The 14,783-nt window shown below is 37.9% G+C and overlaps 3 protein-coding genes across 3 annotated transcripts; 1 reads left to right on the top strand and 2 right to left on the bottom strand.

The window, feature by feature from the left end:
* Positions 1 to 14: 14 nt before the first annotated feature.
* On the top strand, positions 15 to 3,398 carry LOC106177171 (lys-63-specific deubiquitinase BRCC36). The gene is made up of 7 exons (XM_086997278.1): positions 15 to 185; positions 657 to 777; positions 1,190 to 1,276; positions 1,531 to 1,619; positions 1,837 to 1,901; positions 2,286 to 2,461; positions 2,933 to 3,398. Exons 1-7 carry the CDS (start codon positions 81 to 83, stop codon positions 3,118 to 3,120), a joined length of 831 nt encoding a protein of 276 aa, XP_086853404.1. The 5' UTR covers positions 15 to 80; the 3' UTR covers positions 3,121 to 3,398.
* Positions 3,399 to 3,857: 459 nt separating this feature from the next.
* Positions 3,858 to 6,371, bottom strand: LOC106177170 (uncharacterized). The gene has a single exon (XM_086997277.1). It carries the CDS (start codon positions 6,267 to 6,269, stop codon positions 4,869 to 4,871), a length of 1,401 nt encoding a protein of 466 aa, XP_086853403.1. The 5' UTR covers positions 6,270 to 6,371; the 3' UTR covers positions 3,858 to 4,868.
* A 4,111-nt stretch (positions 6,372 to 10,482) lies between these two features.
* Positions 10,483 to 14,063, bottom strand: LOC106177139 (uncharacterized). Its single transcript, XM_086998217.1, has 2 exons — positions 13,601 to 14,063; positions 10,483 to 13,513 (listed from the first exon to the last, which is right to left on the bottom strand). The coding sequence occupies exons 1-2, from the start codon at positions 14,061 to 14,063 to the stop codon at positions 12,771 to 12,773; spliced, it is 1,206 nt and encodes a 401-aa protein (XP_086854343.1). The 3' UTR covers positions 10,483 to 12,770.
* Between the last annotated feature and the right edge of the window lie 720 nt (positions 14,064 to 14,783).

The following is a 14,783-nucleotide window of genomic DNA, read 5'->3' as shown; positions in this document are numbered from 1 at the left end:
CTTCATATGTCATGGTTGAACTTCCGGTTTAGTTGTTGGTTTCAACACTGGGTGACATTTATTCGCAAAGCAGTGGGAAAATGGCAGTTACTGCCGTACATTTAGACTCAGACGCCTTCATGGTGTGCCTGGCGCATGCTCTGTCCACGGAGAGGGAAGAAGTAATGGGGTTACTGATGGGAGAGGTGAGTGCATTTCATGAACGACTTTTACCTTCCAGGTTTCATGTCATTGTTTTGATTCTCAAAATTGTTGAAGTCCGAGTCGAACTCAAAATTATGCTCAGACTAAGTCGCATCGTTATTTTTCATTTATTTTGTTTGTTTGATTTTACCCGTTTTTCAGCATTTGCTACTCTCTATAGCTGTGTGATAAGTAAGCAGGGTTATTTATTTATTTATTTATTTTGTAATCATCAGGTTAATTATCTAAACAGCAAAATGGGCTCTCAGCATGCTTTCAACATGTGCTCCCCATTTTTAGAAATGCCAGAGGCATGCTGGTGATAGTAATCAGTTTTCGGCAATCTCTGAACGTATTTTGTGTACTCTACATGTATATATTTGTCCATGCCTTTATCATTAAATGCCAGTAGTTTCTCATATCCCCTCAGTCAAAGTTGATTTTATTCTTGCTCTGATTCATCCATCCACTAGATAGATGAGAAGAGAGTCAGTCACATATCAGCCGTCATGGTACTGAGAAGATCAGACAAGCAGCCAGACAGGGTGGAGATTTCCCCAGAACAACTGTCCGATGCTTCCACACAGGCAGAAATATCCTTACAGAGATATGTTTGACTTGTCATGTTTATATATTATAACTATAAGGTACTATGAAACAGACAGAATATGGCATTCTAGGGTCCCCCCAGTTTATTTAAAAGGAATGCTGGATTTAAGAAGTTCTGATAGCTTGCAGTTGAAGTTGTCATTTATATAGTTCATGTTTTTTGATTAGGCTAAAAACGATGACTTGTAGCAATTTTAATCCCAGAAACAAGCCAGGTACGGGTAAAGGCAGTTCAAACACATGTAAAATGCTTACCTTTGCTACTTGCTTGCAGCACAGTTTTCCTCCCATTCATTCTGAATCTTCTCATATAGACTTTAAACTTGCACATATGGATGTGTTTTTATCAGTGTTATACAATATATGCTGTACATATTTATTCTTAACTGTTACTACAGACTTGCTCATGAACTGCAGAGACCTATCAGGGTTCTTGGCTGGTATCACTCTCATCCTCACATCACTGTGTGGCCGTCACATGTGGGTAAGGAGGAAGTTGTACACTGGAGAGTGTGTGTGTGTGTGTGTGGGGGGAGGGGGGGGGAGTTGTGAATTGGCTTTGGAACATACTAGTACTTCTGATGGGTCAGTGTTGGTAATTATAATTCTTACCTTCATATGCACATGCAAAAATATGCACAAGTATGTGCACACACACACACACACACACACAACACACACACACATGATATAGTTATAAATGAACTGCTACAGTTGAAAAAGTCCTGCTCTTTTCAGACGTCCGAACACAGGCCATGTACCAAATGCTTGATGAGGGCTTCATTGGGCTTATATTTTCAGTATTCAATGAGGAAAAGAATACAAAGGTGAACTGAAGATTGATATGTTGCCAGTATAACAATTAGATTCATTTTGGTTGCAAGGCTTATTGAGTTTTGACAAGGAAATTTGTTTAATAATTGTATAATGATAAAGTTGTGCATTTTTGAAAAATTCAGTTAAATGGTAATGTTCCTTTTTTTGTCATTCTATATTTATATGTATTTATTCATATTTGTTTATTTATAATTTTGACTTTTGCAGTCCAATCGTGTGCAGTTATGCTGCTTTCAGTCTATAAACCAAAGCCCTGAAGGAGAGGCACCCCAGTAAGTGCTGGGTGCATCTGTGTTTAACTGTCTGTCTGTCTGTCTGTCTGTCTGCCTGTCATCTGTTTATCTCAGTATTTGTGTCATACAAAACCTGTAAAACCTGTAGAGTGACGTTTAAATTTTTTAAATTGAATAATTATTGTACATAAGTGAAGAATTGCAATATAGCTAATTGTTATGCCAACTCTTAGTAATAGCTTTAATAAAATCTGGTTGCTGTAGTAGTGATGACAATAAGAAATTACATTCATTGGTGACATCTCATATGTATCTTTTACAGTCAATAGTTGTTGGATTTGAAGCTGATCCTTGTTATTATTATTATTATTATTGCTACTACTACTGCTACTGCTACTATTATTATTATTATTATTATACCAGGTATTTAAAATTAGAAATCCCTGTCCATGTGGTGCAGACCCGTACTCTGGGTAAGGCATGTTTACAGTCACTGGTAGAACTACCCCATATACTGAGTCAAGAGGAGGAAGAGTCGTATGGAAAGACTTTGACTATAGACAACTTAGACCTGCTCACCAAAATACACAACAGTGCTGGTAAGGTGCAGGGGTTTCATTTATTTATTTATTTATTTATTTATTTTTGTTTATCAGGGATGAGACCACCATTTCATAAAAGTCAGAAAATATGGCATGGTGTTAATGGGGGCTGCCTAGGCGAATGACTTTTTTGGCTCCCGAAAAGTTGGAAGTGCATGAACGACAAAAAATTCATCCCAGGTTTATTTAAATTTATTTGGGAAAAGGGATACAAATGTTCTTTTCAGTGATCTTTTGAATAGAATGGTAAAATTGAGATCTTTTTAGATATTTTTCACGAGGTTTATTATTTTGGATTTTTGTGTACAGTTGTCTGTTTTTGTGTGGATAATATGGGGATTTTCAACTTTATGTGCAAGCCTAATATTAACCTATGTCTATTGTATAAAGCTTAGCAGAAATGAAGCAGAATTTTCTTTTTTGATATATAAGTGTTCTTAGTGTAATATTTTTGCCTCTGCCTTCCAGTGTACACCAAGTCACTATGCCGAATCATGGACGTCATGTCCGGACCTCTGATACAAACTCTGGAAGCTCAGCTGGAAAGAAATAAAACTAAGATTATACAACTTCAAAACGAAAAGGAATCTCTTTTACAGAAACTGAACAGAAAATCGAGAAGTCCACATAGCCCATCAAAAGTGACAAGTGTATAGCAGATTTTTAATGTACTATTTAGAATTTAATACCGCAGATTTTTATAATACGGCAACCGGAAGTATAATACTGATGAGGAAATTAATGAGCACATTAATCATTAGCCATTTGGCTTGGTTGACTGTTGTGAATGTGTTCAAAGTTGCACATGTAACGCATTGCTGATCTGCAGTGTACTTGTGGTCAGCGTGCTGCCGAGTGAACGGTTTCAAAGTCTTGCTATATACTAGGATATGAGTTATTTACAATAAAAACAAACGGAAAAGAAATATTTAAATAGTGTGTGGGTTGTCTTCATCTGGCTTTACCTACCTGAAATATGCTCTTCACCCTAGGGGGAGGGGGGGTAGACGCTCAATGAGCAGAGACGTCGGTGAATTTCATTAGGAAACGGGTCTAAAAAGGCAAAATGGACAGTATTTTGATCTCCCTGTTTATTTTAGAATAAAACTTGATTCTTGAGTTATATTTGACTTCAATGTTAGAATAATTAGTAAAACAAATTGGAGCAATGCTCACACTAAAGCACAGTGTGGAACCAAGTGAATTGAATCTGGATATTTTGTTTTAAGATTTTAATAATTGTTAAAACTTAAACAAGGCAAAGTCTTCCGTTCTTGCTATAAGTTAGCCAGATGAAATTTTATTTATTTACTTCATTTTATTTTATATTGCTCGGCGCAATTTCAGTAGGATAACGGACAGGCATTTTTGTGTTTCATCAACAGATAAAAATCAAAAGCTGTGACAAATATTTTGTTTACTCCAGATAAATTCAAAAACCAGAAGAACAGAATGAATATCCTTTTGGTTTTATTATAATAACACATCAAAGTAAGCATACCAGTACAGTTGTACAATTAGATATACATAGCAGAATTAAAAATGAGGGTCAATCCTCCTCAGCTCACACTCGTTTAGTATTTGTACATCGAGTCAGAAGTAGTATGGAAAAGTAGGCTCCGCTGCAAATAGTTTACTGATACAGCTTTCAAAAAAAATTTAAAAAATCGAACATAGTTTATAAGGTAAAGCATCAGACCAAGTGTAAAAATTGCTTAGAAAATGAATAATAGAAATTGGGTTTGTCGTGAATAAGACCAACTGGATGTTTTTTTAAGACAAAATATTCACGCCAGACATGCTAGACCCCGGATACGCAACGATGTTCAGCGTTTTTCAACTTTGAAAAGATTGTTTTTAAAATCAACATGAAACTAACCCCTTGCACTTGCTATGAATAACTTTGATTGTTTATTCTGTTTCATTCGTTAAAGCTTGGACCGAAATAGTCCATGGTTAAAGGTATATTCTAAAATGTTATTTTGGTGTGTAAATATTCTTCAAAACAACTTATTTTTCCACGTCAGACCCTGAAAACAATAAACCCCTCAAATTTAAGTAGACCTATCTGGTGAATATTTCTTCTGAAATATCAGAAAGACATAATAGCGATCTAAATGAGACACGATTAGTCCAGAACTAAGCTACTTTATAAGAGATGGCACATACAAGTTCAATATTCAACGAGTCAAGCAATGATTCGTGACAAGCAGGAATATGTTCCTCTACTCAAGAAAACTTAGGTCTTTGGCGAATATCGCCTACAGGATACCTTGGCAGGTTTTTATAATTGCCGAAAATAATAAAAATAATGAGGAACATCAACAACTTTTCTAAAATATAAAATAACATGCATGTATTTTAGTTCTCTGCTTCTTTTGAAACAGTGCAGTCACTGAATGTTTTATCTGCAGGAAGCCGAGCCAGCAATGATCAGAATAAGGGTAAAGGCAGAAATCCCTTGGATCTGACTCGAAGCCGAGGTGGAATGCCCGTTAATTAACGTCTGATTCGGCGACATGAAGAGCAGACGATTTGGAGTACCGACGGCCGTGGGACGGATCGTGACGGCATCCTTGGTCGATTTCTCTGTGAGCCATTGTTTGATCTTTTCTGGAGTCGGGGGCGTGTCGTGGAGAGCTAGGAAGCGCGCGACGACGCCGCTGACGTGTGGGGCGCTCATGGACGTACCGTCCTTTTTCCCGGCTCCGTTGTTGGGCAGCGTGGACAGAATCTGGTAACCTGGTGCTATGATATCCACACAGTTGCCGTAATTGGAAAATGTACACAGTCGATCGTTATAGTCCGAGCATCCGACAGTTATGGCGTCAAGAACACGCGCTGGGGTAACCATGCAAGCAATGTAAGCGTCATTACCTGCTGCAACAACAATTGGAATCCCCGCCATTTTAATAAGTCTTATTATAGTTCTTTCTACAACTGTTGGCTGTCTACTAGGGGTAAATCCCCCCAGAGACATGTTGATGACCGATTTAGCTTTGCTGTCCTTTGCTTTTCTCTGGCTATGATCCTCTTCTATCCATTCCAATGCTTCAATAAGGTCGTCGGACTGGAAACGAAATTCATGTTCTCCTCTCCAAGGATTCCATACTTTTGTGTCGGCTTTGACAGACACTATGGTTGCATTTTTAGCCACGCCATACGTTTTCCCGCCAATCGTTCCTGCTACGTGTGTCCCGTGTGTTTGCTCAGGGTCTTGTAAAAGATTTACGGGGAAGTTCGTAGTTTCATCAACTGCATTGTAACCAAATCGAGCACGGTCCTCAAAGTCTGGGTGTCTAACGTCAACTACACTGTCGATAACATATGCGTAAACCTCACTGCCTGCGATATTGTCGTATTCATAGAACATTTCTTCAGCTATATTCAGTTTTTGTCTCTGAGATATCCTTGCCAGGCCCCAAATGTCCCCCTGAGCGTTGTTGTCAACGCGCTGTTTTATTACTCCCAAATTGGTCGCATCATCCAATATATAACGGTTAGGCCAAACGTCTTGAACTGAACTATGTGCCCGGATGGCCGAAATCGCACTCTGGGTCGTGTTGAGGGCCACGCCCACGAAGTCGAAGATTGTGTAATTATGGAAGATGATCGCACTTGGATCTTGGGACAACGCAAAGTTGATCAGAGTTAAGATGGCGGCATCAGGGTCAGACTCTGCAACCCATGGTTTGAGTTCGACGATATATTCGTTGTCCTCTATTCCTGTTTGATTCACGGCAGGCTGTCCACAAACAAAAGGCACACCGAGGATCATAAAATAGATGAACGTAAAGGCGGCCATATTGGTGCCTAAAGTTGCAAGTATTAACTTAAAGGACACCACGCCTCGACTGTTCCAAGTACTACTTTCGCTTTGCAGATTAAGTGGAATTTATAAGCCTACCTGTTGAATCACCTCTTCCGGAGGAAGTTATTTGTTAGACCTCAAGTCAATGCAAATTCAGGTCACAAACGATATTGCTGAAAAGGCTCACTAGCTGTGTAATTTCAATAGAATGTATAGTCTTTATGTCAATAACTTGAGAAGTACACAGCAAGGAAAGGGAGCTTGATTAAATTTCGACAGGCAAAGTATAAATTTCATTTCCAGACTATTTACAAAAAACACACTTCCACAGTTCTGCGGGTGCTCACGATAAATTTATACAAGGTTTACCGATCAGTGAGACTAAAAGAATTTTGCCAAGCTAAGTTCACATCGTCATCAAATAACAACATTTTAGTTCAAATTTTATTTAGACCTGCAAATCTATATAACATTCAAGTCAACAGCTGAGATTTCACCCTAACCTTAAGGTAGTCACAAAGAATGATGCGGGTCATTTGAGCGTTCCGAGACAAGAGAGTCATGCTCAGGCTGTATTTTTTAGTTGTTTTAATGAAATAAAACCTTTTTAGTGTTTCCGTTGCCAGGGCGGGTTTGAACAACCTGCCTTTTTGTCGTGAAAGTTCTCGGGGTTTCTAAGATTCTGCAACTGCGAAACTAAAAGGAATCTCTCTTACATAAACTGAATAAAGAAATCAAGGAGTTTACATAGCTCATCAAAGGTGGCAAGTGTACAGCAGTTTTTAATTAATGATTTCAAATTTCAGATTTCAAATGACAAAGAGAAATCTAAATAGTGTGTAGTATTTCGCCATCTGGATTTGATTATCCTAAAAATTTGCTCTTCACAGGGGTGTATGGGGGAGGGGGGGGGGCTAATGAGGAGAGATGTAGGTGAATTTCGTTAGGAATCAGTTCTCAGATAAGGACATTTTTGACTCAATATCAGGGGCGGATTTAGGCCGTCTTCTGGGTCTTCCGGAAGACGGTCAAATTTTCATGTTAACATTGACGGGTATCTAATTTTATTGTCGGAAGACGGTCAAAAACGAAGAATGGATCACCAAAGATAATTTGGAAGACTGTCAGAAAATATCTCTGAATCCGCCCCTGAATATATTGAATATATAAAAAGCCACGTAATCATTGTGCATTGAGGAGGAAAACATCAAATACACACTAAATATCCGTTTCGTAGAGTATTTTGCGCTCCCTGTTTCATCGCTTTAAGTATAAAGCTCGATTCGTGAGTTAAATTAGACTTCAATGTGAGAATATTAAAGAAAATTTACCTTGAGTTATGTTCTCAAAAAAGCACAGTACGCAGCCAAGTGAACTGATTTTGAATATTTTGAATATTTTGAATGCTGAGATAATTTTTTTAAAGGAAAAGTCTGTTCTTGTCATAAGTTTATCTTTAACCAGGTACAATTTATTTATTTATTTATGCCCTTTCTTGTTTGCACGACGATTTCAATTAAAATTAAAAGCCGTGACAAAAGTTTGGTTACCTCTAGTAGCCTACACTCAGAAGAGCAGAAATTATTTCCTTTTGGTTTTATTATAATTATACAAATTCAAAGAAAGCGTTGGCATACGCATTTCGATTGAAAGAACTGTTTTCTAAAAATAAAAATAAAACTGACCTCTAACACTAAGCAAACTGCTACGATTGGTTTAATTAACTGTCTTGTTTCGGTCGCGCTTTAAAACATCCTTAATTGTTATTTAGATACATAATTATTCTACATAACTACTTATCTTTTCTCTTCAGACCCTGAAAACAATAAAAACAAGGCAGCAAAGCTGTCAAATGTACAGACAAAAAGCAGGAAATAACAAAATAGGCTACTGTCAATTCTGATGCAAAAGTACATTATGTTAAACTGCAAATTCAACATCAAATTTTAATTATGCTCAACAGGTAATACCACTGTAAGTAAAATGTGAAACAAGTATAAGGCTTCAGGCCCATGGGAGTTCAAGTTCACACTTTGAAAATGTGAAACTTCCAGAAAAAGAAGTCAATTAGACTGCTTTTCCAACTCGAGCTGCATTTTAGTCCTGTATTTCTTTTTTGAAAGTTTGGCAATCATTAGTAACATGGTTTTCCCATAATGGTCATCATGGCAGCAGCACCCAAAATTGTGTTTTCTTCTATTCTGATGCAATATTACATAATGGTTAACTGCATAATGACAATCAATTTTTAATAACAAAATATATGTATCATGGATTTTCAGAAAATGTGACTAGCCTGGGTCTTCAAGTCTGTGGAACTTCAAAGTCACACCTTGAAAATGCCAATATGTGAAAAATTAAATTTTCACAAAAAAACTGTTTAACTTGCAGATTGCATTGCCTATACTGAAGCTGTATTTTAGTCCCATGTTTCTTTCCTGTAAGTTTGAGAACAGTAAGTGACATGGTTTTTCTTAAAAGGTAATCATGAGAGCAGTGCCCAAAATAGTTTTTTTTCAAATTTTGATGCAATATTACATAATGTTTAACAGCATAATGACCATCAATTTTTAATAATAAAATATTAGTATCATGGATATTCAGAAAATGTGACTAGCAAAGGTCTTCAGGCCCATGGAACTTCAAAGTCACAACTTGAAAATGCCAAAATGTGAAACAAGACAGCACTGTTCTGAAATGTTTTTTCCCCCATTTATAACAATTTTTAACACAAAACAAAATTAACAGTTTACTGCCATTTTTATATGATCAACTAAGAAAGTTGATGAGATGAGAAAAATATCAATAGAGCAGTGTTAAATGTCCAATTTCTTCCATTCTGAGATTCTGAACATAGTGAATGATTGAATCTGACAAACTGCAATGATATGAATTTATTTCCATTTTTGAAACTTTATTACACAATACATGATAACATGTTTACCATCATTTTTACAAAATCAACTAACAATGTTGTAAAGATGCAGGAAATATCAAACAAACACTTTCACGTATCTTATTAGTTTAATAATGAGACTGTTAACATGCCTAAAAATTGAATCTGAGGAAATGTGAAAAAACAGCATACCTTCTAAAATAATGGCACGATTATGCTGATTTACGAACTCAACCTGCATTTTAGTAAAATTGACCACTCCTGTGACTTTCATGACAATTGGCCCATCTGTTTTTCTTATATTGTGTTTACAGTGTTGCATATATGCTGAAAAGTGTAAAAAACAGCATAACTAGTAAAATAGTGTCCCGATCATGCCGATTTTCGAACTTGACCTGCGTTTTAGTAAGATTGATTACTCCTGTGAGTTTCAGGTCTATCAGTTTTCCTTGAAATGTGTTAACAGTGTTGCATATATGCTGAAAAGTGAACAAGGCAGCAAAGCTGTCAAATGTACAGACAAAAAGCAGGAAATAACAAAATAGGCTACTGTCAATTCTGATGTAAAAGTACATTATGTTAAACTGCAAATTCAACATCAAATTTTAATTAAGCTCAACCAGGCCTTCCCAACTACCAGACTCAGCACCTACGGGTCCAGTATAAACCGGTTTATCTGACCACACTACCCGTTTTCAAGGTGTGTGTCAGATCGCATAAAAGAGTATCATACCCCATCACAAATTTTGTAAGCCTACCTGTCATCCGGGTATCGTGCCTCGTTTTCGTCAAGTAGGAGTCGTATGAATACAACAACATGGAAATCGGCAATCCTCGGCTCATTCCGCAAGCTCCATACTAATGTCGAGTGCGGAGACATTGGTGTAGTTCCGAGTGACAACATGGCCACAGACGACTCACTGAATCTCGTCCAGAAAATATTTAACCCCCGACAGATCATTGGCTATGTTCGAACCTAAATTTTATGTTAAAAATTGCGGTATTGTCAGATTTTTAGCATAAACAGGGAAAATTGCAGCAGCGCATGAATGTAGATGAGATGCACTACTTTCCAACCCCGCTTTAGACCACGGTGGAAGTGAAGAACAAAAGATTCAGACGTGGTGTAACTCGCATAACCGCACGTCTTGCATGAATGCGTTATAACCCACTAATGGACCCGTGGTCTAAATAAGATAGATCCCTCGTCAGCGAGGGTTATGTGACATCCACTCGTGCTTCGCACTCGTGTATGCCACATAACCCTCGCTGACTCGGGGTCTATCTATTACTAGGATCATCGCAATCACATCGCGCACCAGGTAAAATCGGTGTGGTGGCTGATACTCTTTTATGCGATCTGACACACACCTTGAAAACGGGTAGTGTGGTCAGATAAACCGGTTTATACTGGACCCGTAGGTGCCGAGTCTGGTAGTTGGGAAGGCCTGTCAACAGGTAATACCAATGTAAGTAAAATGTGTAACAAGCATAAGGCTTCAGGCCCATGGGAGTTCAAGTTCACACTTTGAAAATGTAAAACTTCCAGAAAAAGAAGTCAATTAGACTGCTTTTCCAACTCGAGCTGCATTTTAGTCCTGTGTTTCTTTTTTAAAAGTTTGACAATCATAAGTAATGTGGTTTTCCCATGATGGTCATCATGGCAGCAATACCCAAAATTGTGTTTTCTTCTATTTTGATGCAATATTTCATAATGCTTAACAGCATAAAGACCATCAGTTTTTAATAATAAGATATATGTATCGTGGATTTTCAGAAAATGTGACTAGCATGGGTCTTCAAGCCCAAGGTGGTTCTAAATCACACCTTCAAATTGCCAATATGTGAAAAATTAAATTTTCACAAAAAACTGATTAACTGCCAGAAAAATTTACCAAATAGACTGCACTGCCTAATGAAACTGTATTTTAGTCCCATGTTTCTTTCCTGTAAGTTTGAGAACAGTAAGTGACATGGTTTTCCTTAAATGGTCATCAAGGGAGCAGTGTCCAAAATAGGGGTTTCTTCAAATTTTGATGCAATATTACATAATTTTTAACAGGATAATAACCATCAATTTTTAATAATAAATTATTAGTATCATGGATATTCAGAAAATGTGACTAGCAAAGGTCTTCAGGCCCATGGAACTTCAAAGTCACACCTTGAAAATGCCAAAATGTAGACAAGACAGTACTGTCCTGAAATGCATTTTTTTCCATTTTTAACAATTTTTTAACATAAAACAAAATTAACAGTTTACTGCCATTTTTATATGATCAACTAAGAAAGTTGATGAGATGTGAAAAATATCAATAGAACAGTGTCAAATGTCCAATTTCCTCCATTCTGAGTTTCTGAACATAATGAATGATTGAATCTTACAAACTGAAATGATATGAGTTTATTTCCATTTTTGACACTTTATTACACAATACACGATAACAAGTTTACCATCATTTTTACATAATCTACTAACAATGTTGTAAAGATGCAGGAAATGTCAAACAAACACTTTTACATATCTTATTAATTAAATAATGAGACTGTTAACATGCCTAAGAATTGAATCTGAAGAAATGTGAAAAAACAGCATAACTTAAAAAATAATGGCCCGATTATGCTGATTTTCGAACTTGACCTACGTTTTAGTAAGATTGATTACTCCTGTGAGTTTCATGACAACAGGTCTATCGGTTTTCCTTGAAATGTGTTAACAGTGTTGCACATATGCTGAAAAGTGAAAAAAAACAGCATAACTACTAAAATAGTGGCCCGATCATGCATGCCGATTTTCGAACTTGATCTGCGTTTTAGTAAGATTGATTACTCCTGTGAGTTTCATGACAACAGGCCTATCGGTTTTCCTTGAAATGTGTTAACAGTGTTGCATATATGCTAAAAAGTGAAAAAACAGCATAAATTCTACAATAATGGCCCGATCATGCTGATTTTCGAACTTGACCTGCGTTTTATGAATATTAGTCAGCTCTGTAAATATAAAGCCAAAAAGTAAAACTGTCTTCCACTTAAAGTGTTAACGCTGAAAGTGCACGGCGCCGGCATCGGCATCGGCGACGGCATCGGCGACGACAGACGCAGGTGATGGCAATATGTACAGACACATCTGTGTCTGTTCATAAAAATCACTGAAATTAACGGAGGCCTATCTGATGAAATCTCTGAATTGTCAGAAAGACATGGCGGTCTTAATGAGTCATGATTTGATTAGATGAGAACTAAGCTACTTAATTAGAAATGGTATACAACATCAACATTCAACGAGCCAAGTAATGATGATAATAGCAGGACATTGTTTTTCAATCAACGAAAATTATATTTTGCGCAATGTTGCGTATAGGATACTTTGATGCAGTTGGGTTCTTATAATTGTAGAAATTATAAAATAAATAACGATTAACCTAACAATTTCTTAGAAAACCTAACAACAATTAACGTGCATGTAGTCTAGTAATCTGCTTCTTTTGAAACAGCGAAATCAAATATTTTATCTTCAGGAAGCCGAGCCAGCAATGATCAGAATAAGGGTAAAGGCAGAAATCCCTTGGATCTGACTCGAAGCCGAGGTGGAATGCCCGTTAATTAACGTCTGATTCGGCGACATGAAGAGCGACGGCCTTGGGACGGAGTGTGACGGCATTTTTGGTCGATTTCTCAATGAGCCATTGCTTGATCTTTTCTGGAGTCGGGGGCGTGTCGTGGAGAGCTAGGAAGCGCGCGACGACGCCGGTGACGTGTGGGGCGCTCATGGACGTACCATTATTTTTCCCGGCTCCGTTGTTGGGCAACGTGGACAGAATCTGGTAACCTGGTGCTATGATATCAATACAGTTGCCGTGATTGGAAAATGTGCACAGTCGATCGTTATAGTCCGAGCATCCAACAGTTATGGCGTCAGCAACACGCGCGGGTTTATAATTGCAAGTATCTTCATCACTATTTCCTGCTGCAACAACAATTGGAATGCCCGCCATTTTAATAAGTTTTATTATAGTCTTTTCTACAGCTGTTGGCTGACTAACATTGAAAAATCCCCCGAGAGACATGTTGATGACTGATTTAGCTTTGCTGTCCTTTGCTTTTCTCTGGTTATGATCCTCTTTTATCCAATCCAACGCTTCAATCAGGTCATCTGCCTGGAAACGAAACTCATACTCTCCCCTGTAAAAATTCCATATTTTGGTGTCAGCTTTGACAGACACTATGGTTACGCTTTTGGCCACGCCGTAAGTTTTCCCACCAAGCGTTCCTGCTACGTGTGTCCCGTGTGTTTGCTCAGGGTCTTGTAAAAGCTCCTTGGGGAAGTCCGTAGTTTCATCAACTGCATTGTACCCAAACTAGGCCCGCCCTTCAAAGTCTGGGTGTCTAACGTCAGCTACACTGTCGATAACATAAGCGTAAACCTCACTGCCTGCGATATCGTCGTATTCATAGAACATTTCTTCAGCTATATTCAGTTTTTGTCTCTGAGATATCCTTGCCAGGCCCCAAATGTCCCCCTCAGCGTTGTTGTCAACGCGCTGTTTTATTACTCCCAAATTGGTCGCATCATCCAATATATAACGGTTAGGCCAAACGTCTTGAACTGAACTATGTGCCCGGATGGCCAAAATGGCCCTCTGGGTCGTGTTGAGGGCCACGCCCACGAAGTCGAAGATTGTGTAATTATGGAAGATGATCGCCCTTGGATCTTGGGCCAACGCAAAGTTGATCAGAGTTAAGATGGCGGCATCAGGGTCAGACTCTGCAACCCATGGTTTGAGTTCGACGATATATTCGTTGTCCTCTATTCCTGTTTGATTCACGGCCGGCTGTCCACAAACAAAAGGCACACTGAGGATCATAAAATAGATGAACGAAAAGGCGGCCATATTGGTGCCTAAAGTTGCAAGTATTAACTTAAAGGACACCACGCCTCGACTGTTCCAAGTACTACTTTCGCTTTGCAGTTTAAGTGGAATTTATAAGCCTACCTGTTGAATCACCTCTTCCGGAGGGAGCTATTTGTTAGACCTCAAGTCAATGAAAATTCAGGTCACAAACGATATTGCTGAAAAGGTTCACTAGCTGTGTAATATCAATAGAATGTATAGTTTTTATGTCAATAACTTGAGAAGTACACAGCAAGGAAAGGGAGCTTGATTAAATTTCGACAGGCAAAGTATAAATTTCATTTCCAGACTATTTACAAAAACACAGTTCTGCGGGTGCTCACAATAAATTTGTACAAGGTTTACCGATCAGGCAGACTAAAAGAATTTTGCCAAACTAAGTTCACATCGTCATCAAATAACAACATTTTAGTTCATATTTAATTTAGACCTGCAAATCTATATAACGTTCAAGTCAACAGCTGAGATTTCACTCTAACCTTAAGGTAGTCACAAAGAATGATGCGGGTCATTTGAGCGTTCCGAGAGAGGAGAGTCATGCTCAGGCTGTATTTTTAAGTTGTAAATAAATTTTAAGTTGAAATAAACACCTTTTTAGCGTTTCCGTTGCCAGGGCGGGTTCGAAAAACCTGCCTTTTTGCCGGGAAAGTTCTCGGGGTTTCTAAAATTATACAACTGCGAAACTAAAAGGAATCTCTC

Source organism: Lingula anatina, chromosome 10 (genome assembly GCF_051362555.1).
Source record: "Lingula anatina isolate TDL-2025a chromosome 10, LinAna3.0, whole genome shotgun sequence".
Classification (NCBI taxonomy): Eukaryota; Metazoa; Brachiopoda; class Lingulata; order Lingulida; family Lingulidae; genus Lingula; species Lingula anatina.
This window is presented reverse-complemented; position numbering and strand designations above follow the sequence as displayed.